Source organism: Hibiscus syriacus, unplaced genomic scaffold, assembly GCF_006381635.1.
Source record: "Hibiscus syriacus cultivar Baekdansim isolate YM2019G1 unplaced genomic scaffold, ASM638163v2 tig00110327_pilon, whole genome shotgun sequence".
NCBI classification, from domain to species: Eukaryota; Viridiplantae; Streptophyta; class Magnoliopsida; order Malvales; family Malvaceae; genus Hibiscus; species Hibiscus syriacus.
Window position 1 is genome coordinate 383344 of NW_024062684.1, and position 24047 is coordinate 407390.

Consider the following 24047-nt stretch of genomic DNA (forward strand, 5'->3'; position numbering starts at 1 on the left):
TTATATCCTTATGGTCCAATTTATAATAAAGTGATTTTTTATTTGCTTAATATACACAATTTATTTTCATTTACCAATTTTATTAACCAAAAAAAATAATAAACAAAGGCTGTTGTCTTGTGGCATATAATAATATTTTATACTCAAAAAACATTTATTGAAAAATCGTTTTCTTCATTAAATACTAAATTTCATTTAAAGAAGCTTCTTAAATATTTCGAAGCACCCTCCGGTTTCCCCTGACAATTATTAAGTTCTTCATTCCAACACACTTTTAATTAATTAATTAATTGATTCCCGTATATTCTTTCATTGTTTTAGTTTTAACTTTAAATGATGAATAGAGTTTGTGGTATAATAATAAAAGATGTTTGTTAAAATGAAATTTCAGCTAATATTAATTTTTAATTAAATTTCGAAAATTCCATCTTATTGTTCTTTTCCTTTGATTAAATAAAGAAGTATTACTCTTTTAAAATAAACATCAAGATTTGAACCTCTAGAATAATATTAATATCCTTATTTATTTGATTTATTAATAGTTCTTCTTTAAATAATAATAATTGTTGATGAGTCTTGTAACTCATTCTAAAAAAAGTCTATGAAATACAATTCATCGGTTGAGCTTTAAAGTTTAAACAACCGATATTATATGTTAAATGTATGATACCACTAACTTCAAACTTAAGATCATGGATTTAGATTTCATCAAATATAAACTCTTCGACATCCAAAATATATTCGTTATTTTATTAAAAAATATATATAACTTTGGTAATTTGTATCGGAATGATTTTTAGTTTTACGTGGAATACTCATACAAATAAAATAATCAATTGTGGGAGTGAAGTTGTGGCAAGTAAAATATCATCAACGATAATAATTTTAAATGATATTCGACATTTATGATATTTAAGTGCTCGACTTATCTCTCTACTAAATAAGACTTTGTAAATTCACTGCGTAGACCAAAACGACAAACAAATAAAGACAAAACGACGTCGGGAGGGGTTACAATTTGGCGTTGCCTTTAAATGGGGATATATGGTCCCGACAGGCGACACCGACCACTCGGCCGACCCCATGGTCGTTGCAACTCCCTACTTGGTTTACTTTTACCGTTTTCCTTATTACTTTCTACTTTATCTTTTTTGAGTCAAAATCTGTTTTCTTCAAACATATAATGATATAATTGGGTCTAACAATTTTATTAACAACAATTGTTATTAGTGTATACATATAGTTTGCAACAATTGTGATTAGTGTATACATATAGTTTGGGATGAAATTAGAATGTTCAAAAATATGAGGATTAATTTAGAATGCATGTCATAATTTAGAGATGAAACTGATCAAAAGTTTGAGGACTAATTTAGAACACTAGTCACAGTTTAATGAAGAAATTATAAACTTTAAAAGTTTGGGGACTAATTTAAAATGAGGGTCATACATTGAGGACAAGCAATTAACTCAGTTCTAATTTGTTAAAGAAAAATAAAATAAATAAGATGAGAAAAAAAGGGGCTACCCTAGTATCACGAGAGAAATAAATTCCCTACAAAGTTTGAGTACAAATTAAATTAATAAAATATAGAAAGTCATTCAAAAAATAATGGATGAAAGACCCACAAGGAATATATAATCACAAGAATCTGCATTTATATGAAAAATAATAATATTGAATATGAAATATAAATAAGGGGGGCATGAAAAAAAGCAAATGGCCTTTTTGCCATTGAGAGACATTGATGCCCAAATTCATTTAATGTGGAAACGAGAGTAAGAATACAAATGAAAAGATAACATAAACTAAAGGACTTTTTGCTTACGTAGGGCTCAATGGTTAAAGTGCCCATAGGTCCACATACCACAAAACTTAAATATATAATCCAAAACTTTCTAAAAAATAAAAAGAACGATATTCGACAACAAAATTAAAAGTAGTTAAAATAAGAAGAAGAAAAAAACTTCAACTCAACATCTTCTTTAATAGGTCAAAAATCAAGAGAGGAGAGAAATCTAGAAACCAACTACTAATACGAGGGCTGAATCGTCTCGGACATTTCTAGGATCTTGAGCAAAATTAAAAAAAAAATCTTTATAGAACGAAAGCATATTATATTACTTTGAACAATTAATTTAATATTAAATTAATAAATTTTAGAAAAATGATGAAATTAGGGGCCTAAATTATAAAACTAAAAAGTGGGATTGAAAAAAAAATCATGGGTCTCAATTATAAAGGTAACAAGTGAGATTGATAAAAGTAGGCCCTCAATTATAAATGTAAAAAGTGAGATTAAAGAAAGTTAGGGCCTCTATTATAAATATAAAAAAATGAGATTACAAAAATTAAGGGTCTCTCTTATAAAGGTAAAGAAATCAAAAAATTAAGGACTTAAATTATAAAAATAAAAAGTAAGATAAAAAATTTTGGACCCCATAAAAAATGGGGCCCTGAACAGTCGCTTAAGGTGCCCCCCTTAATAGTAGGCTCTGTATGAGGGGAAGAAAGGATTGAAAAGCCATGATCAACATTAACAATATCAGAATTGTTATAAGCAAATGTTCTAATAGTCGTATGATTAATTTGTAACTTTCAATAATTGGAGATTTAATAAAATAACATCTTATGATTAAAAGATTATTTTGTAACTTTGAATAGTGGAGGGACTAAAAAAACATGACTCTATAATCGATGGACAATTTGTGTATTAAATAATTGGATTCCTTCCCATATTTAATCGTAGTTTTATCCCTCCTAACGATTAGACTAATTTTTATACAATGCTAGGATTGAATTCTAATAATTAAAGTAGAAACATTATTTTTCAACTCTTATAAAATAAAAGGATATAATTCATAATTAAACCATTAACTACGCATCATTAGCATAGTTTTCACGAAAGAATCTACATGTATTTAATTACGAATTTTCGGCGTGCTTCATATCAATATCTAAAAAACATGCTATCAATATTAATGCATAAATAATAATTAATAAAGACACAATTAATTCCATAATTTCTTTTTCATTTATTTGAACATAAATTCTTATTATGAAAAAGTTGATGCGATAAGAGATGGATCGATTTTTTTAAAGTGATCGTATTTTTAAAAATTTTAAATTTTCATATAATTTAAATATTTTTTATTCATGGTGTAATTTTATACTTTTAAAATTTTAATATCCGAACAATTTTTTATAAGATGAAAGTAATTAGAATCCCTCGAGAAAACGTGGGATGAAATTGTTGCGAAATGATTAGGATTTGAAGTTGCAATCTTTTGTTTAAAAGCTTACGATATTTCACCGCATGCAATTTGCTTTGATAGCATGCACGAGATAAATTATCAACAAGAATGAACGTGAAAACGAAATATATAAAACGAATTAAAACTATAAAAAAAATTGAGTTTCAAATTAAATTGATTGAGACTTTTTTATTTTCGTTTCAATTAATTGAACGTGGAATGAAATATGAACTATTGTCTTAAAAAAGTTAAGGAACATAAATTAATAGGAATTTATAAAAAAATATTAAGAAAAATTATATAAAAAGATATAAGATTAAGTATGTTTAAACATTTTGACGTTTTTCGAATTAAATTATCGATATCCAATTTATATGATCGGTCTAAATAAAACTTTTAAAACCATGAAATTTTTGATGAGGATGAAAATTTTAAATTTTCTCTCTTTCTATCTCAATAGCATTTACAGCTTCCTCACCCTCCATTAAATGCAATTGCACCCTCTCAATACGTTCTGCAATAACTCTTCGCTGCCACGATTTCCTCCATCTGTTTCCCTTTTCCCTTCACTCTCTCTCTCCCTCCCTCCCCCCTTTCTTCTTCTTTGTCATCATCATCTTCTTTTCTTGTGTATCAGTCACTTTCTTTCCCTAAATAGACACTAAAGCTTATCTTCTTCCTCCAACTTTTCTAGGGTTCTTCTTCATTAGGTCAAAAATTTCAAGCTTCTGCACAGTGTTTCACTCTTTGTCGTTCTTAAGTATTTTTTTCAAATTGAAATCTTTACTTTTTTTTAATCATTTCTAATGATGCAGGCAAAGCGGAAGAGAGATAGACAGTGAAAGCATAGCTGGAACATTTTTTTTTGGTCTGTCAAAATTCGTATCAAATTTGTCAACATTTACGTTAGACTATTCGAGGGTAACTATGTAAATAAACCGAAGAAGATAGAGAGAGTAAACGTTTGAGCTGCCAAAAGACCGGAGTAAACTTTGTTTATCACTGTTGGGGAATCTAAAGGGTCGGAAGCAGGGAAAACTACTATACATATAAATGTATATGAACAAGATTGTTCGGATATGATGGCCGGAGTTATGATTCCGGCAAGAAACACGCCGCCGATGATAAGTGGAAACGGGAATGTTAGTGGATTTGGAACATCCTCTCTTGTTCAGGTAATTCTTTTGCTAATCTTTTTTTAATGAATTTGGTGTTCTTCTCGATATTGGAGGAACAAATGAAATATTTTTTTCTTCTTCTTATATATATACAAAGACAGCAAAAAAAAAAAACCATTCCTATAAATATTTTGCTCCACTGCTTCTTGTTTCGTCAAATTACTGGCATTACATGAGTACACTCAAACGTCAAATGTTTTTTTGGGGTTTAATCTTTGCTTTTTTTTTTGTTAGATCGAAAAACAATAAGCTTTGAGAAATCTAAAAGAATTGTTGGATATAATGTTCCAAGAGCCAAGCAACATGATGGAAGGTGAACTCCATCCTCTTGGGATGACACAACACACTTCCGAAAGTGAACTTGCTCGAATGAGAGACGATGGATTCGACAGTACGATGAAATCCGGTAGCGAAAACAACCACGAAGTCGCCTCCGGCGATGATCAGAATCCTCGACCTAATAAAAAGAAGCGTTACCATCGCCATACACAGCATCAGATCCAAGAAATGGAAGCGTAAGCTATAAAATAAAAAACCCTTTCAATTTATGGACTTCGATTAAGTTTAGAGTCGAATCAGGTCAGACTTAAATAAAAAAAATTGTACTTTTGTTGATAGTTTCTTCAAGGAGTGTCTGCACCCAGATGACAAGCAAAGGAAGGAGCTTGGGCGTGAGTTAGGGTTAGAGCCCTTGCAAGTGAAGTTTTGGTTCCAAAACAAGCGTACCCAAATGAAGGTATATATATAATTTGAACATTTTTTTGCCTGAATTTTATAAGTCCGTTCCGTGATATAAAATGATGCGTATGTCTCTAATTACAGACACAGCACGAGCGCCAAGAAAACACACAACTTCGAGCCGAGAACGAGAAGCTAAGGGCCGATAACACGAGGTTTAGGGAAGCTTTAAGCACTTCTTATTCTTGTCCTAATTGTGGAGGCCCAACTGCTGTAGGTCAAATGTCCTTCGATGAACACCATCTCAGGCTTGAAAATGCTCGATTAAGAGAAGAGGTACCAAAATCATCTTATATTCCTTTCGTCAAATTCTATATTACTAGTGAGATAGCTGCTAAGTTTTTTAGCACCATGCGCAGATTGATAGTATATCAGCAATAGCTGCAAAGTATGTTGGCAAGCCAGTGGTGAACTATCCTCTCCTTTCCTCTCCTATGCCGTCTCAACCTTTCGAATTCGGTGCACAACCTGGCACCACCGGCGAGATATACGGTGCTGCTGGGGATCTCGTTAGGTCAATAAGTTCAACTTTGGGGGCCGATAAGCAGATGATCGTCGAGCTCGCTGTAGCAGCGATGGAGGAACTAATTCGAATGGCTCAGATGGGTGAGCCCTTATGGATAACCAGCCTCGATGGTACAACTTGTGCGCTTAATGAGGAAGAGTATATTAGGACATTCCCTAGAGGAATTGGGCCAAAACCTAGTGGCTTCAAGTGTGAAGCTTCAAGAGAAACAGCTGTTGTGTTCATGAACCATGTCAGCCTTGTCGAGATTCTAATGGATATGGTAATGTTTTCACTCTAAATATCCATTATAAATACCATGAAATATGTGTTTCAAGTACTAATATATATATATATAATGCAATTCAGCACCAATGGTCGATTGTGTTCTCGGGAATAGTTTCAAAGGCTTCAACTTTGGATGTTCTATCAACAGGTGTTGCAGGCAATTATAATGGAGCCCTTCAAGTGGTATTAATCTAAAGTTTTAGTATGGTGGAGGGATAAAAAATAGAACTTGACCTTCTTTTTCATATTTTTTTGTTGCAACTTCCCATGCTATTTAATTTTCTCAGATGGCAGCTGAATTTCAAGTTCCTTCACCTCTTGTGACCACTCGTGAGAGCTATTACGTAAGATATTGCAAGCAACATGCAGAGGGAACTTGGGCAGTGGTCGATGTTTCCTTGGATAATATACGTCCCGGTCCGACGGTTCGATGCCGGAGGCGACCATCTGGATCCCTAATTCAAGAGATGCCTGACGGGTATTCAAAGGTTACTTGGGTTGAACATGTTGAAGTGGATGATAGTGGCGTTCATAATCTTTACAAGCAGCTCGTAAGCTCCGGTCGTGCTTTCGGGGCTCAACGTTGGATCGCAACTTTAGACCGGCAGTGTGAGAGGCTCGCGAGTGTACCCACTAGCGATGTCGGAGGTAATAATAATAAAATTTCACGTTATCACTTTAACAGCAGCAGTTAAATGTGGAATCAATTTTATCCTACTAAAAAGGAGGGATTAAATTAAAAGTTTCACAATAGTAGAAGGACTAAAATCATAATTAACCCGAAGAAAACTACTAACGCTCTTGTTAGCTATAATTAGTTGTTAATATTCTTCAATGGTGATTTAGTGATAACAAATCAAGATAGTAGGAAGAGTATGCTGAAGCTAGCTGAGAGAATGGGGATAAGTTTCTGTGCCGGAGTGAGCGCCTCGACCACGCACACATGGACGATGTTATCGGGGACGGGTGCCGATGATGTTCGAGTGATGACCAGAAAAAGTGTAGATGATCCTGGTAGACCACCTGGGATTGTGCTAAGTGCTGCAACATCGTTTTGGCTTCCCGTTTCACCGAAGAGTGTATTCGATTTTCTCAGAGATGAGAATTCTCGAAATGAGGTATGTCGATGTTTTTAAAGAACTCGGCGAATTAAAATAGAAGGATTAATTTTTTCAATTTTCATAAAATAAAGGGATGATACTTGTATTTTAGCATGTTTTGAATGACTTAATAATGAGAAAAGGTCCAAAAAAAACAGTGGGATATTCTTTCAAATGGTGGAGTTGTCCAAGAAATGGCACACATTGCCAATGGTCGGGACACAGGCAATCGTGTTTCACTACTTCGAGTAAACGTAAGTAATTTCCCAATGTTAATTTTTTCAATTTTATTTAATAATATCTCGATTCAATTAATCAGTTTCATAACATAACATGAAGTAAAATTTTGTGTAGAGTACGAATTCAAGCCAGAGCAATATGCTGATTCTTCAAGAGAGTTGCACCGACCCGACGGCCTCGTTTGTGATCTATGCGCCGGTCGATATAGTCGCGATGAATGTCGTCTTAAACGGAGGTGACCCGGATTATGTCGCCCTTCTTCCTTCGGGTTTCGCTATCTTGCCCGACGGCTCGACTGTTACGGGGACAGCTTTGAGTGCCGATGTTGGCATCGCCGGTGACGCGGCCTGCAGCTCCGGCGGATCACTTCTGACAGTTGCGTTTCAGATTCTGGTTGACTCGGTTCCGACCGCGAAACTTTCTCTCGGATCAGTTGCAACAGTGAACAACTTGATTGCATGCACCGTTGAAAGGATAAAGGCTTCTTTGTCATGCGAGAATGCATGAAGCTGAATAAGCTAAGGTATGACTATGCTCTTTGACTTTTTTTTAATCATTTTCAAAGATTTCTAAATATTGTTGTTAATGCAGTGATGAATGGAAGAAGATGGGGAGAAGTCAAGAGCGCACCTTGTTTGGGAGCTAAGAAAATTCATCAACTCTAAAGGTTCGGGGATTGACTTCCCCAAAGAGAGAAAATTAATGAAGGGGTTTATTTTGTATTTCTAATCGCTGAATATAAACCTCACACATCTACTTTTAGCAGACACTTCTCTTTTATTAATTATATTCGAATTTTATGAGTGAAATAATACTAATAAAATATCTCTTTGAATAGGATTCTCTGACTCTATAATACAAAGAAGAGAAGGTTCCTAAAATCCCATATCATTGACATGAATGGGTCATAGGAATGCACATTAATGTTTCCAACTCGTAAATGCCAAGATGGCTACCTAGAAAACTACAAAGCAAAGAACACGATTTAATGTTGTTTGGTGCATAATTCCCTATAGTTGGCTATTATTGTAAGGACAATTCCTCAAATCGTCTCTTTATGGCTCTATTATTGTTAATTTCACACTTGAAGATTATAAGATTCAAAGTGAATATATTAATTAGGATGTTAATTTTTCAATATTATCAGTTTTAACCTGATATGATATAATCGGATCGTATATAGATAAAATCCATCTAATCTCTTCTCCATATATTTATTGAAATATCATTTATTAAAATCTTTAGGTTTGAGTCGGGTTAGGCACGGAGGATTTTTTTTGCTAAAATTTCGAAGTATTCTAATTATATTTTTATTATATTGGATTAAGGTCTGATCAGATTAAACTATATAAAAATCATAGTCGAATCAGAATTCGTGCGGCCAAAAGTTCATCCCCGCTCATTGCCACCCCCATGTCATTGGGCTGGGCAGATACTAAAAACATTTTATTTTCTTGTTCAAACTCGTATTTAGCTCGATGCAGTCTAACCCTAAACCGGAATTTACTACTTATTTAACGAAGATGAATTCAGATCGGATCAAACTAACCTCAAGTCAAAATTTCATTGACCAAACCCGGTCCGGCCTTTAGAAGTGCAAACTGTAACTAATATATGTTGTCAAATAGGATTTATGGATGCAGAGCTTGCTGATCAATGTGACACTAGAAAAATACACCATTTCATCGATTTCCTTCTTTCTTTTTTGTTGGTCTTTTTGTTGAACAACTCAAATGCTATTCATTGCTTAAACATGGGCTTTCCCCAGAGTGAAACAACTCGATTATCATCAGACAGACCAATGAAGAGAAAAAAAAAACATAAAATCTGATGACCGGTTGACTGAGGATCTATCCCCTTCGGAAACATTGTCTATGTTATCTACATTACAAACAACACGAAACTCTTAGAAATCGATGATGGGTTCTCCAATGTTAAGGTTGCGTTCGACTGTCCAAGGCAGGTCAAAGAGTTTTGCCGTGATGAACTTGAAAATCTTGCTCACGTTTATGTTGTATGTAGCACTTGAAAAGAACAGGGTCGCGTTTATGGCCTTCGCATATGCCCTTGCCTGTCATTGCCATATAAATAAGAACCACAATTGAAACATACAATGAGAGTTTTCTACAGACAACAATGGACTTTATTGTGCTTCACACAAGAACAATCCATGGTACTAAACAGAGTCCAACTACAGCAAGAAGTGAGAGACTCGTTTCATATTTGTTTTTGACATGTTTGAATACGAGTATAGTGTATGATACTCCAAATTATAAGACAATTCGCGCATAAACAAGCTCAAACTTATAACCTCCAGATTACTGCAAAAGCAACAATGCCAATTCAAGCAGCCATTTGTTCTTCATTTCTAATTCTAAAACATTCATTTGGTAATTGTATGCAAATTCTCAAAAAGGGTGTTTTCGATTCTCAAAGCAAGTTGAATATGCATTTTCAGACACGTTATTTATGGTTTAGAGCTTCAAATAGAACTGTAAACTTCACCTGACTAGCGATTGTCCACTGCAAATCTAGGGGGAGATCAGTGAAATCATCGAATTTGGTTCCTATCAAAATAGGTATTGCTGTCTGCACAATCAAAGTTTTCATAACAGTGAGACATTTTCTAAACATATATAGATACACACACATATATATGTTAATGAGACGCTCCATATAGCAGTCAGTCTCACCACCACCTACAGATTGGTATTGTCCCTTCGGATACCACCGGCATTTGTAAGTTTTTGTCACCCTAAGGTGTGTCGTAGCAGATTCAAACTCAAGTTATCCTATTCTTATAGGAGCCCGTTTTGCAACTTGGATATAATATGATCCAGCAACAAATTGTTCATAAAAATAATCTCAGAGTGACAACCTTCCAAAAAGGACAATACTGATTTGTGTGTTGTGTCGATACAGTGCCATACATCACAGGTCTCACAACAATATATATATATATATATATATATATATCATACACTTTTCAACAATGTTTCATCATAAAGTTAAGAAAGTGAATACCTGATTCCATTTCCTGGCCTCTTGATACCAGCTTATGATACTGCAACCAAAGAAGAAAGACCCCTTTTGATTAAGAACATTACCCAGAATTTGAAGCATCAACAATTGTTCTTCATTGTTGATTTAAATGTAGATATTGGAGTAGATAATTATGAGTTCATACTTGTTTAAAGTACACCTGCTTGTGAGATCAAACATGAAAAGAATTGCCACAGAGTCTTTGCAAGCCAGGGGAAGATGATCCTGAGATTTATCAGCTCCTACATTTTTCAATTACAAGAAATAAATAAATAAACAAATCGTTGGTGTTCTATAAGCAAAATCAAAAATGAAAATTAAAGAGAGAAAATGGGTTTACCATCAACTTCCCAGATGCAGTAATAAATCCTTGCTCCACTTACAAAAAATGTTTTATCCATCAAATTTAACCCTTTCCGTTGAGTGTCTTCTTGTCCATCCTCGTTTTCATCTCCAATGTATTTCATCTTCAAAAACCATAATAAATATATGCATTTAAATATAACAATATTCAATTAAAAAGAAGAAGAAAGAGAAGGGATTCGGATTTGATCGAGCTAACGAGGGCTAACCAGAAAACTAGTTTTTCCGGTTTGAGGGTCACCCAAGAGGCTGATCTTCAACTGAACCAAATCGGAGTCCTTACGATCATGGTGATCGAGATGACAAACAGACGCCTCTCCGCCCCTCGCCGAAGAGGAATGCGGCGGAGGATGCGAGGAGGCGGAGGGGTTGGCGGCTAAGATTCGATACCGAGTAGTCTTCATGGGCTTCCCCAGGGAGCATACGAGGAATCGGTCCCAAAAGCCACGAATGCAGCGTCGGAGAATCAAAACGCGACGCTGGAATCTGCGCCGGAGGTTGAGTTTAACCAATCTGGGGCAGAATTGGGTCATAATATGTGGATCTTCCTCGCCTAAAACGAACGAGAATTGGTGCTGCGTCGATGATTCTGGCAATGGGGAAAAAAGAAGAAGAAGAAGAAACAATAAGAAGGCTGGAGAAAAAGGTTTTAGAACTTTTTTTTTTCTTTTTGGATATTTTTGGGACGTGAGCTTTGGAATTTTTTTAGTTGCGAAATACGATGAGAGATTTTAGCGACGAGAATGAACTACTTTAACGGGACGGTTGACCCATTTTGGTCCCCATCTCCAAATTGCCGCCTGCTTCGGGTGCCATTTCACATCACAATAACACTCACTTTATGTGCACAAATCAAAATTTTAAATTACATCATTCCGAGGATTAAAAGTTAATTATTTAAAACCATATGACTTGTGTCAAATTCAAAACATAAAAATCTAAATGCTCCGAATTTCAAAAAGACATAAACTTATAATTTAAATATGAAATAATACAAAATTCAAAATAATCTAAATCTATAATATTTTGAAATAAAGCAAAACTTTAGTGTTTTTATTTTAATTAATCTATAATAATTCTATAAATAATGTTTATATGATGCCCTATAAGAAAAACATGATTCAAATATTTTAAGCATTTATTTTATGAATGAAAAAGGAGTAGGACACTTGTCCTTGAAACGTGGGTTCAATTAAATCTAACAATTTGTTTTCGGGAGAAAAATATTCTTTTTCTCTCTAATGAGCACCGCATCCTCAAAATTATAACATTCCCATGGCATATAAGCTACTAGTACGTTTTTGCCCAAAGCAAGTTCGCCACCATCCGTTAAAATTTATCCCTTTTTAATGCATTTACCCGTTGAATTCGGGTAGTTTGATGCATACAAGTATTTTTGTTGGATCGTTGATACATAACTAATGGAATGTCTAGAGCATTCCCATTACTCGATAAAATAATTTTGTAATCATCGGTAGAAATGATCTTTCCCTCGTAATCGACTATAGTGGGAACTCCTTAATCTTTTGGTATGCCTCCAAATAATTAAATCAAATCAAATGCTTTACGTATGTAAATAATAATTATAATATTCACATAAGTGATAATCAAAATTTTTAAGATAAATTATTTATAAGTAAACAGCACCCCCACACCTCAGGTTTTTTCTTCTTCGTTTGGCTCCTTTTCTTAATTTTATTTAGCAGACGGTGATATTAATTTTAATGTTGATTGTCAAATTTTTTTTATATCTTATAGTAGTTTTCCTTTTAATTTTTAATTTTTTAAGATTTACAAAGCTCAAATTGACAACCGAAAATTGTGTCAAGAGGGATGGATTGACAAATTGTGAGGATTTATGAAGCTCAAATTGACAATCGAAAATTGTGCCAAGATGGGTGAATTGACAAATTGTTTTTAGAGACTAAGGATAAAGAAAAGATAGACAATTTTGCATAATAATTTATGGTGGTTCGACTTCTCAACTAAGTCTACATCCACTACCTAAGCTAATCACTTAAGATTTTCCAACAAATCTACTAATTTGTTCTTTCTTTTTCAAGGACAAAGTAATAAAATTTATAACTCTCTAACTTTCCAAAGGCTTAACTAAAATCAAAACACTTTTTCAAAAGGATAAAAAAGTAAACAATAAAACCTCTACAAGGTAGGGTGTTTACAAATTAAAGCTCACTAAACACTAATATGTACAAAAGAATAGAAATAAAGAGTGAAAAACTCTTCACTTGTGTTTGATTGTTTGGATAAGTGTTTTAACTGTTCTTCAAGTGTCTTCAACTTGTACTTATATGTTGGAATGTGTTTGTGGTCGTTTCTAACCGTTATGAGTGATTTAGAGTCGTTGGGATGTTTTCTCTACAAAATAAAACTGCCAAGGACAGAGAGTACCGGTACTCCTATAGGGAGTATTGATATCACCTTTGTAATATTTAAATAAAACTAGCCGTTGGGCCTGACGGTATTGATATTATCCTCATGGTATCGATACATATTTTGCATTCTGGAATTTGAGAAAGCTAGTAGTATCGATACTACCTTGAGGGTATCGATACTTCTCTTACCTTGGGTATCGGTACCATATGAACAACATCAATACTGTTCATATAGTATTGATACTGTAAGAACAGTATCGGTACTACGTACGTTGAAAATCAATTTTGTGCTCAAATTAACTTTTAATGTACTTTGAATAAATTCTATTCAAGTCCAAAAACATTTTGCCTTAAATTGTTATATCAAAACATTATAAAAAGTGGTTCAACATAATTTTTAATAGTTTTGTCTTTTGGCCCATTTTCAATTGTTTGGTCGTTCTTTTCGTTTTTATATTTTTCTTAATGTTAAATGTGACGACGTTTCGACTGATCAAGATGTCACTTATTTGTTATCTTAATGATCTTTCTTATTTTGAACCTTCAAATTTAAATAGGATACGTAATTGCGTTCGTAGATAGTTTTCTTACGTCGATAGACTCTGATACGCTATTTGTCGATGATCTTTCAATAGTTTTTATCCCCTTTTGTGGTTCGTTTGTCGATGCAATCAAATCTATTCGTATATTTTTTTGTTCGAGTATTTTGATTGGGGTTATAACCTTTTTCTTATGTGGCCATTGTATGATCTCAATTGACTAGTTTATTGTATTAATGATTATATGAAAATATTCTAATTAGGTGTTTAGTTTACAAATTAGGTGTTTAGTTTACAAATTAAGATCATAAATTGTTAGAAGTTAAATTTGTTATTTTCTGTTTTAATTATAACTAATTGTCAGTTAGTTAGTTAGATTAAAACTGTATATATACTTGTATTATACTCGTTTTAATACGAGCAGAATTATTCAATCTCAGTTTTTTCTAATTTTCAACATGGTATCAGTTTCCAGGTCGTTCCTTCCTGGGTTCTCTGTTTGGCCCATTTCTCACTAAAACGTTTTGGCCCGTATCCCTTCAGCAGCAGCATCTTTTTCATTCCAACAGATTTCTCATTTCGTTTCTTTTCCCCAAATTCTTTTCTTTTAGGGTTCATGGCGATCACACTTGATCTAAATCACCCACTCTTCTTGCATCCTTCTGATACACCTGGTGTTCAATTGGTGTCTCTTCAGCTCACTGGCGTTGAAAATTATAGTCTCTGGAGTCGTTCCATGCGCATCGCTCTTCTGGCCAAGAACAAGCTTGGCTTTATCGATGGAAGCTGTCGACGAGATGATTATGCCGGTCCGATACAGTCTCAATAGGAGCGTTGCAACGCTCTTGTACTCTCATGGATCCTAAATTCTGTCAGCAACGATCTCTCTGCTGGCATCGTTTTTGCCTCGACCGTAGAATCTATTTGGAATGACCTTAAGGAGCGCTTTGACAAGATCGATGGTTCTAGGGTTTTTTATTTACATCGGTCGATTGCTACCCTCGTTCAAGGCGACTCATCTATATCCGTTTATTTCACTCGTCTCAAGCTCCTTTGGGATGAATACACTGCTCTTGTCCCATTCACTTCCTGCGATTATGACGCTGCACAACAAAATTCAGTGCATGTGGCTCAACAGCGTCTTTTTCAATTTCTGATGGGCCTCAATGAGACCTACTCTGCGATTCAGAGTCAGATCCTTATCATGAAGCCCCTTCCTACCGTCAATCAAGCATATTCCATGATAACTCAAGAGGAATTGCATCGAATTCAGTTGTATGCTACACCTCTTGAAACTTATGTTATGTTCACGGCCACTTCCAAAGGGAATGAACGAAGGCGTTTCAATGGGACGTGTGAATACTGTAAGATCAAGGGACACAGTCGTGATCGATGTTATCGATTCATTGGTTTTCCACCAGAATTCAAGTTCAACAGAAAAAAGCCTCCTCCAGTTTCTATGACAGCCAATTCTGTACACACTGTGGATGGAGAGTTTGAGAATGCTTCGACGGTTTCCTCTCCTGTATCAGCTGTTCCCACCTTTACTTCTGAGCAATACAATCAGATTTTGCATCTATTGAACAAAAGCTCCACCGTAGATTCCAGTGTGAATCTTGCAGGTACTGTTGCATGTAGTTTACCTATTTCCAGTACTGCTTGCGTTCGTTGGATAGTTGATACTGGTGCTACTGACCACATTTTTTCTGATTTCAAGGGTTTGCAATTTCCAATTTTATGTTCTGCCGATCGTTATGTTCATCTTCCTAATGGGCAAACTGAACTTGTGTCTCATATAGGGTCTCATAGGTTAACATCTGATCTGGTTTTGTCTAATGTTTTGTTTGTTCCCAGTTTTGCTCACAACTTACTTTCTGTTTCTCAGCTTGTCAAAGATCATGCATGTATTTTTTCCTTTCATCCTGACATTTGTATCTTGCAGGATCTTTACAGTGGCATGATCAAGGGGATTGATAGAAAGCTTAATGGCCTTTATATTTTTGAGTCTACTAAAGGAGCTACTGGTTTGATTTCTAATTCTTTGATTGGTTCTGGGGTTAATTCTTCTGTTCATCATGTACCTACTGTTTCTGATTTCAATAAAACTAGTCTTTGGCATGCTAGATTTGGGCATGCATCTGCTTCTGCTATGAAAAAATTGTCCTCTTATGTTTCTGATAAATTTGATATAAAGTCTATTCATACTTGCAGTGTGTGTCCTTTAGCAAAACAGACCAAATTACCATTTCCTCTCAGTACTACTAGGTCATCAAAACCTTTTGAATTAATTCATATAGATTTATGGGGTCCTTATATGATATCTACTCATAGTGGTCATAGGTTTTTCTTGACTATTGTTGATGATTGCACTAGAATGACTTGGGTCTATCTCTTAAGGCTTAAAAATGATGCTGTTTTGTTTCTCAAACAGTTTCTCTCATTTACCTCCACTCAATTTGCTTCTGTTACTAAAATAATTAGAAGTGACAATGGTACAGAATTTTTCAATTCTTATTGCTCTCCTTTTTTTTCTTCTCTTGGTATTTTGCATCAAAGTTCTTGTGTTCAAACTCCACAGCAAAATGGAGTTGCAGAAAGAAAACATAGACATCTTTTAGAAGTAGCTAGGGCTTTACATTTTCATTCAAAAGTGCCTATTAAATTCTGGGGTGAATGTGTCTTGACAGCTTGTTTCCTTATAAACAGACTCCCTTCTTCTGTTTTACAATGGCAAACACCTTATGAAATTCTTTATCACAAACCTCCTGATATGTCTATTCTGAAAGTTTTTGGTTGTTTATGTTATGCTATTGTTCCTAAACAAACTGATAAGTTTGCTCCTAGAGCTTTGCCTTATGTTTTTATGGGATACTCAACACTCAAAAAGGCTATCTCTTGTTTGATCTTACCTCTAAGAAATTTTTTGTCAATAGGGATGTTATTTTTCATGAACAGGTATTTCCCTTTCACTTTCCTGTTCAAAGTGATTCTTTCTTTTCTTCTACTCATTTCATTCCTGATTCTGAATTTTTAGACATCTCTTTTGGGCAACAACTTGTTCCTGTTGCTTCATCTGATTCTCCTTCCAGTTCTGAATCTAGGCAATCATCACAACAACTAGAAAATCCTATAGGTCCAGTAGCTCCAGTCTTGGTTAGGAAATCTACTAGGGTTTCTAAACAACCTCAATGGTTAACTGATTTCATTTGAAATTCTATTTCTACTTCCAACTATCCCATTTCAGATTATATTTCTTATCAGTATCTTTCTTTTGGTACACAATCATTTGTTTCTTCTATTTCAAAATCTGTTGAACCTACATCCTATCATGAGGCAATTCAACATCCAGAGTAGGTACATGCTATGAAAGATGAAATTCTTTCCCTTGAAACAAATAAAACTTGGTCAGTTGTATCTTTACCTCCTGGAAAAGTCCCTATTGGCTGCAAATGGGTCTATAGGATTAAATACAATGCTGCTGGTACTATAGAAAGGTTTAAGGTCAGGTTGGTAGCCAAAGGCTATAGTCAGAAGAAGGGTGTAGACTATGTGGATATCTTCTCACCAGTGGTTAAGTTGGTCACTGTTCGTTTTCTCCTTGCCATTGCTTCTGTTTTTGATTGGCCTATGTTTCAGCTTGATGTGTATAATGCTTTTTTACAAGAAGATTTGTCTGAGGAAGTGTTTATGGAACTTCCTCCTGGTTTTTGCAGTCAGGGGGAGAATATGGTATGTAGACTGCAAAAATCCCTTTATGGTTTGAAACAAGCATCTAGGCAGTGGAATTTGAAGTTAACTGAGGCTCTTTTAGGGGCTGGTTATGAACAAAGTAAGTTTGATTATTCTTTGTTCACATTGAGAAAAGATAAAAAGATTGTAGTTTTGCTGATTTATGTTGATGACTTGTTGATCACTGGCAATGATAATTGTTTGATTGATGATTTGAAGAGTCTTTTGAACAAGAAATTTAAAATGAAAGATCTTGGTGAACTGAAGTATTTTTTGGGTCTTGAGATTATGAGATCAAAAGAAGGAATTCTAGTTAATCAGCGTAAGTATGCACTTGAGTTGATTGAGGAAACAGGAATGAGTGGTTCAAAACCAGCAAAAACACCTCTTGAACAGAAAATTAGGCTTACTACTACAGAATATGATAAGTTGTACACATCAGGGAGTAATAAAGTAGATGAATTGTTAGTTGACAAGAGTGTTTATCAAAGACTTATTGGAAGACTCATTTACCTCACACATATCAGACCTGATATAACCTTTGTTGTACATTACTTGAGCCAATTTATGCAACAGCCTAAGGAATCTCACTTGTTTTCTGCTTTGAGGATAGTGAGGTACATTAAAAAGAATCCAGGTCAAGGGATATTGATGAATTCGAACAGCAGCAATGAACTTGAAGCATATTGTGATTCAGATTGGGCTGCGTGTCCTATCACGAGAAGGTCTGTTTCTGGTTTTTGCATCAAGTTTGGAAGTTCTCTGATTTCATGGAAATCTAAGAAGCAAAATATTATAGCCAGATCATCTGCTGAAGCAGAATATAGAAGCATGGCTGTTGCATCAGCAGAATTGACTTGGTTAAATGGTTTGGCCAACGAGCTTGGGTCGGAAAGAAAATATCCGATCAAGCTATATTGTGATAACAAGGCTGCTCTTCAGATTGCAGCAAATCCAGTTTATCATGAGCGCACAAAGCATATAGAGATTGACTGCCACTTTGTAAGAGAGAAAATACAAGAAGGGCTTATCAAGACATAATTTGTATATTCTTCAGAACAATTAGCAGATATATTTACTAAAGCTCTTGGTGTGCAACAACATGAATATCTTGTATCCAAGTTGGGTGTAAAAGATATCTTTTACTCTCCAACTTGAGGGGGAGTGTTAGAAGTTAAATTTGTTATTTTATGTTTTAATTATAACTAATTGTCAATTAGTTAGTTAGATTAAAACTATATATATACTTGTATTATACTCATTCTAATACGAGCAGAATTATTCAATCTCAGTTTTTTCTAATTTTCAACATAAACATTCATTATAATTCTTTGTATTTTTATTTTAATAAAAATAATATCTTTTATTAAATATAAATTATTTATATAATCATTATTATCATTTTTAAGATAAATTAATAATTTATACGTAATTTTCCCTTCAGAATGACTATTTATTAATTTAAAATTATTAAAAAATAATATTTATTTAAAAAAATCTCAATCATTTAATAATAACCTTCTAAATATTCATGTAAACAATATGTTTAAACCTAAAATTTTAAAAAATAACATTAGATGATTAAGATTACTTATGCTCCTTTGTAGTGATCTAAAGCTAGGTGATGGGGACTTTCAAAAAAAGATAAAGCTAGGTGACCGGTCGGTGTCAAAATATATCGGGTAGGTAATAACTGTCGGGGACATTCAATTTAATACGAAGTTGTCTCTAGAAAAAATATATATCAAATTCAACGAAGCAGACGTGGAAACTTGCTGTTCTCTAATGATTTGACCAATGTTTCACATACATCTTTGTTCATTATTATATAGTAATTGATACATTAATGATAATTAGATAATAATGTTTAAAAATATATATCTTAAAATTTTCCATTCACCACATCCTGGAAATAATCATATAAAATTTTCAAGTGGGGTTAATCCTATTAGGTTAATTAATTAATAAAAAATACTTTCAATTTTAGGATTCACGGTTAATTTGATTCTAACATAATAAAGAAAACATGTATCCGTTTACGCAGGTGAGCTTGCCTGTCCATTAGTGCTATGACCCGTCTGTTTGCTTTCATTGTTGTTCTTTCTCTTCAGCATCTCTTTAATCACTGCTTCTTTCTTATCTACAAAATCCATCATGTCCTTAAAGCTACTCGATCGGATGGACCGCCGAGATGATCTCGACGGTTCAATATCCACTAGCTCCGTTTCCTCATCTTCGGGGCTAAACCTCTGGTATTGAGAGAAGACTCTGTAGCAGAAGAATGTAAGAGCCAACAGACAAGCAATGCCACAAATGAGGAACAGACCCCAAAAGCTGCTTAAGTCAAGCTGATTATCTTCTTCTTGGTTGATTTGAATCGAGCACTCGCGGTGCGTTAGCCACTTCTTGTGGATTTCTTGGAGATCGCCGTTCTCCGAGAGTTGAAGGATTGCGGTCGAGAGATCGACCGCAAGAGGAGAGTCCCTTTGAAAAGCCTGAAACCGTATAAAATGAGAATGCACATCAATTTGTATGAAAATGACAGAAGTTAAACGTTGACACTTACGAAGCCCCATCCGCTTTTCGTAAATTCTTGGCCGATGGTATGGTACAAACACTTGGTGCTAGATAAGAAGAGCTCGATGTAAGGAAGTTCGTCGACTATGGCAGCTACACCACCTGCCTTCGGTCCGAGATTAAGTGCTCTCAGATATGCTTCTGGATTTTTTAACTGAACTATCCTAGACCGTGCTATGTTGAGCTCGTCAACCAAATAGTTGAATGCAAACGAACCGTCTTGGACTCCTATAGGTTCGGAACTCGAGATCAAGCTATCGATCCCTTGAATCCCTGACATCAGCTGTTGCACGGTAAGTATTGATGTCAAACTAGCCGTGTAACTTGAATTGATAATCAGAACTACGAACAGCCATATGATCAGCACCAAACGTCCCAAAGTGCTCACCGTGTTTTCTCCTGCATCAACTCGAAGCAAGAGTCGGTAGTTTTATTAGTTTTCGGAACTGGTTCATTGAAGCGTTACATATGATAAGTGTAAATGTCGTAAAGGACTATCACGATTTACTTACTATGCGAGAAAAACATCGTCGAGAAACTAAACCTGGAATTAGGAAAAGAATTATCAGTATAATCCTTGTTTCCATTAATTTCAAGTTCAATAAATAGTAGTCATCTATTTTAAAGAGGACTAACCAAAAAATTGTCATAAGCTGTTGCCGCGGAGGACCACGGAATTCGGGATTTATCCGGTGCTCGAGAATCCACACTACGACTCCCACGAAAAGAAAGAATGCAACCGTGACGAACCACATTTCTTTAGTAAAAGGCTTGAGGAATGTCCACTGACTCGACTTCACCTCTTTGACCGGAGCAACAACAACGAGTCCAGATTCCATATAAGGCTGCGTAAAATCTACGATTTTCGTCCTGTTTGTAACAATTGTAATATCTCCAACTGCTGCATCATATTTCTGAAGAGGAAAGAGGAGCAAGTCAGTATTATTACAGGCACCTAAATATCGAGAAGGAAACCGAAATCATATAATGTCACTCACATTTTGGGAAACTTGATAAACAAGATCGTTATAGCTAGGATTTTTAGTACCGTCCCCGAATAGCATATACGTACGAGGAACAGCATACGGGAGCAAGTTTATTGCAGCTTCAAAGACATCGATGCAGTATCCTTTTACACCTTGGGGCCTATTGTCTTTTGACGCCAACTCTTTGTAACCTACTCTGTTAGGTACGGCAATTCGTAGTGGCTGTCCATTGTTCGGGAAGACCCATCCCCTTGGTGGTTTTGAAGTTTCACCGGGCCATATTGCATTGTAAAGATGTTGACTGCCAGAAGAGATGTTGGGAGGCTTTGTATATAAGTTCTCCGGAGGAACAATTGAGAGATGAGAGTGATTCGACCAATAACCGATTCTTTGAGCCCCGGTTCCACCGATGTTAAGAACATCAAATGCCGGATGAATTAAATCTCTCTGTTGATCAAATTGAATCTGACCACTTAGACCGGTGAAGCTCGTCTGAAGAAGTGTCTGGAGAAGTTGTTGGCCTCCATTGAACACATGAAGGGACGACAGGTTGAGTGTGCTGCCATTCGTGTCACCCAATTTCAGGTCACTGGAGAAAGATACATTTCCACCTTCATTGAGAAAAACTTCGAGGGCATGTGCAGCCAACCAAACCGAATCATAAGCGTAAAGTGCATAAGAATTGAAGCCTCCAGGACCCGAACTCCCCTTATATTTTAGGTCGTTCCATCTAGACATAAACCTCTTTTTGAGATCAGTCTCCGGGGTGTAACGACGGAGAGCAATAACCCCTTGTAAGAGATTCATTGTGTCAGAATCAACTGCCTCCCTCGAATCTAAATACAATGGAAGCCAATCTGTAGTAATCCAAACATAGCCACCGCTCATCATATTAAGAGTTTTAGCAGCAGAAAAGACGTTCAAACCAGAGTCAGGATTAACATGAACTACGAAAACTCGTGACTCCATCAGGTTCACCTCCACTAGCAAGTCGCTGATCTTACTTACGGGGTCTTTGGGGCTGAATGCGGCCTTATAGGAAATCTTGCCACGTGTCTTAGCCAGCGCATCGCCTAAAACAGAAATACCATTTCTTCCGTAATCATCATCCACAAATATTGCTATGACCTCCCTCCAGCCGTAATAGTCGACTATGTCGGCAATCGCATACATTTGGAAGTAGTCACTGTGTGTAGTTCGGAGGAAATAAGGGAACTGCAGGGAAGCAAGAGTGGGATCCGTTGCTCCAAACGAGAGAAGAGGGACTTGAAGTTCGTTAACAGCATGGGAGATTACATGAGCTATTCCGGACGATTGCGGACCAATCGCCAACACAATATCGCTTTGCATCATCTGCAAAGCTACATAAATAAGGGGACGGCATATCAATACGCATATAACCCTACCGGAATCTAGTATCCCTCAGCTACTCGATTTTGCAGGACACTTTAGGAAAAGCAATGACACCATATAGATTTCGAAACTACAAAATCGGAACTGCAAAATCTTAACATGATAAAAGTAACATCATCTGCAAAGCTACATAAATACGGACAGCATATTAACACGCATATAATCCTACTGGAATCTAATATTCCTAGCTACTCGATTTTACAGGACACTTTAGCAAAAGCAATGACAACATATAGATTTCAGAACTACAAAATTGAAACTGCGAATTCGCAACATGATAAAAGTAACATCATTGAATAACATAAGCATACAGATTAGATCATTGGAGAAAGAGATCAAATGGATCAAATATAACATACAAAGAGGCACTTCATACCGAATGTTCAAACTATCAACACATTACATTAACACAGATTGTCTCATTTACCCAATCCGATACCGGAATATGGCGAAATCAATAGCAGAATGATACATTCAATACAGCAATGTAAACAGATAAAAGGGTACTTGAAGATCAATTCAATTTGAAGGATACCATAGAAATTACCTTCAATGATTCCAATAAATCCACTGCAATTCGTGTCGCGCAAGACGAGTTTCAATTCGATCCCATTAAGAATGTTGGGATCAGAGTTGACATCATCGATGGCAGCTTCGAGTGCAGGCTTTACTGCTCCCCCAATAACTGAGTTCACAGTGAAAAGAGCTCCAATATGTATAACCTTTGGCTTCAAAGAAGATGATGATGTATTCCCAGAACTGGAAAAAACTCCCACAGGGGACCATATGAACCAAAGGCTCAACAAAAGCAACAAGACCCCCTTCATGCTTATCCAAGACAGAAACCTGGGAAAGGAACCAGACAACCCTATTTTGCTGCCTCAAACCAGACAATAACACCACCTGCCAAGAGAGTAAGAAAAAAACATGAAAACAACCGGGGGAGTCAAGGAGAAATCCATGCAATTCTTGGGATGAAAAACCAAGATGAGGTAGAAAGAACAGTGGAACAGCATAAAGACTAATAGACCCAAAGCATATTCAAAAGGGAGAATTTTGGATTTAACATGAAATTTAATCTTAGCTTTAGATGACAAAGGAAGCAGTAGTGGAATTTAATAATGCACAAGTGTTTTTCAAACCGTCCAGGAAAAACACCATGCTGAGCCAATGAACAAAGAATATATATTAAAGAAAAAGAATTTGAAGATATTGCTGATTGAATCACCTACAGGCTACAGGATAGTGTTTTTAAAAGTCAGTAAGGGATTGAAGGAGAGCTGGGTAGGTGAGATGACCGTTTACATACTCAAAGCTTCACCAATAGTTGTACATGCCTTTAAGTAAAGAATGATTCCTTTTCTTCTTTGTTTGATCGGTGACGGAGGTTGGACTTGGCACTAGACTTTAAACAGTTGATTACAAATTTATTTTGAAATAATCTTATATATCTCACACCAAATTTTAATAATAAGTTCTGTTAGTATTTTTTAATATATATAAAATATTTAACAAATTTAATGAAATAATGTATTATTTTTTATTATTTAAGGACTCTAAATTTTAATAATATTTAAAAAAATTAAAAAAAAAATTAGAGTCATATTTTTTCTGCCCTCGACAATTTTTCTTAAATAATATAATGAAAAATAATAATTCAGAAAAGATGTTAAAAATTTATTTTTTTAATTGAGTGTTTAC

General features: G+C 35.2%; 3 protein-coding genes across 5 annotated transcripts; 1 reads left to right on the forward strand and 2 right to left on the reverse strand.

Moving 5' to 3' along the window:
• Positions 1–4213: 4213 nt before the first annotated feature.
• Positions 4214–7815, forward strand: LOC120118123 (homeobox-leucine zipper protein HDG2-like). 3 transcript variants are annotated; one of them, XM_039138243.1, is made up of 11 exons: positions 4214–4273; positions 4333–4430; positions 4728–4948; positions 5052–5169; positions 5256–5447; positions 5531–5959; positions 6046–6147; positions 6252–6612; positions 6811–7082; positions 7223–7318; positions 7419–7815. In XM_039138243.1, exons 2-11 carry the CDS (start codon positions 4335–4337, stop codon positions 7809–7811), a joined length of 2280 nt encoding a protein of 759 aa, XP_038994174.1. In that variant the 5' UTR covers positions 4214–4273; positions 4333–4334; the 3' UTR covers positions 7812–7815. The 3 variants fall into 3 exon arrangements, with proteins under 3 accessions (XP_038994174.1, XP_038994175.1, XP_038994176.1); XM_039138244.1 differs by lacking the exon at positions 4214–4273 and having other exon boundaries at positions 4668–4948; XM_039138245.1 differs by lacking the exon at positions 4214–4273 and having other exon boundaries at positions 4726–4948.
• Positions 7816–9027: 1212 nt separating this feature from the next.
• On the reverse strand, positions 9028–22190 carry LOC120118130 (septum-promoting GTP-binding protein 1-like). Its single transcript, XM_039138254.1, has 8 exons — positions 22186–22190; positions 11509–11512; positions 10919–11323; positions 10687–10813; positions 10492–10588; positions 10329–10368; positions 9810–9893; positions 9028–9375 (listed from the first exon to the last, which is right to left on the reverse strand). Exons 3-8 carry the CDS (start codon positions 11240–11242, stop codon positions 9211–9213), a joined length of 837 nt encoding a protein of 278 aa, XP_038994185.1. The 5' UTR covers positions 11243–11323; positions 11509–11512; positions 22186–22190; the 3' UTR covers positions 9028–9210.
• On the reverse strand, positions 19373–23359 carry LOC120118129 (glutamate receptor 3.4-like). The gene is made up of 6 exons (XM_039138253.1): positions 22894–23359; positions 20946–22294; positions 20584–20861; positions 20460–20491; positions 19937–20346; positions 19373–19865 (listed from the first exon to the last, which is right to left on the reverse strand). Exons 1-6 carry the CDS (start codon positions 23171–23173, stop codon positions 19407–19409), a joined length of 2808 nt encoding a protein of 935 aa, XP_038994184.1. The 5' UTR covers positions 23174–23359; the 3' UTR covers positions 19373–19406.
• Positions 23360–24047: the final 688 nt, after the last annotated feature.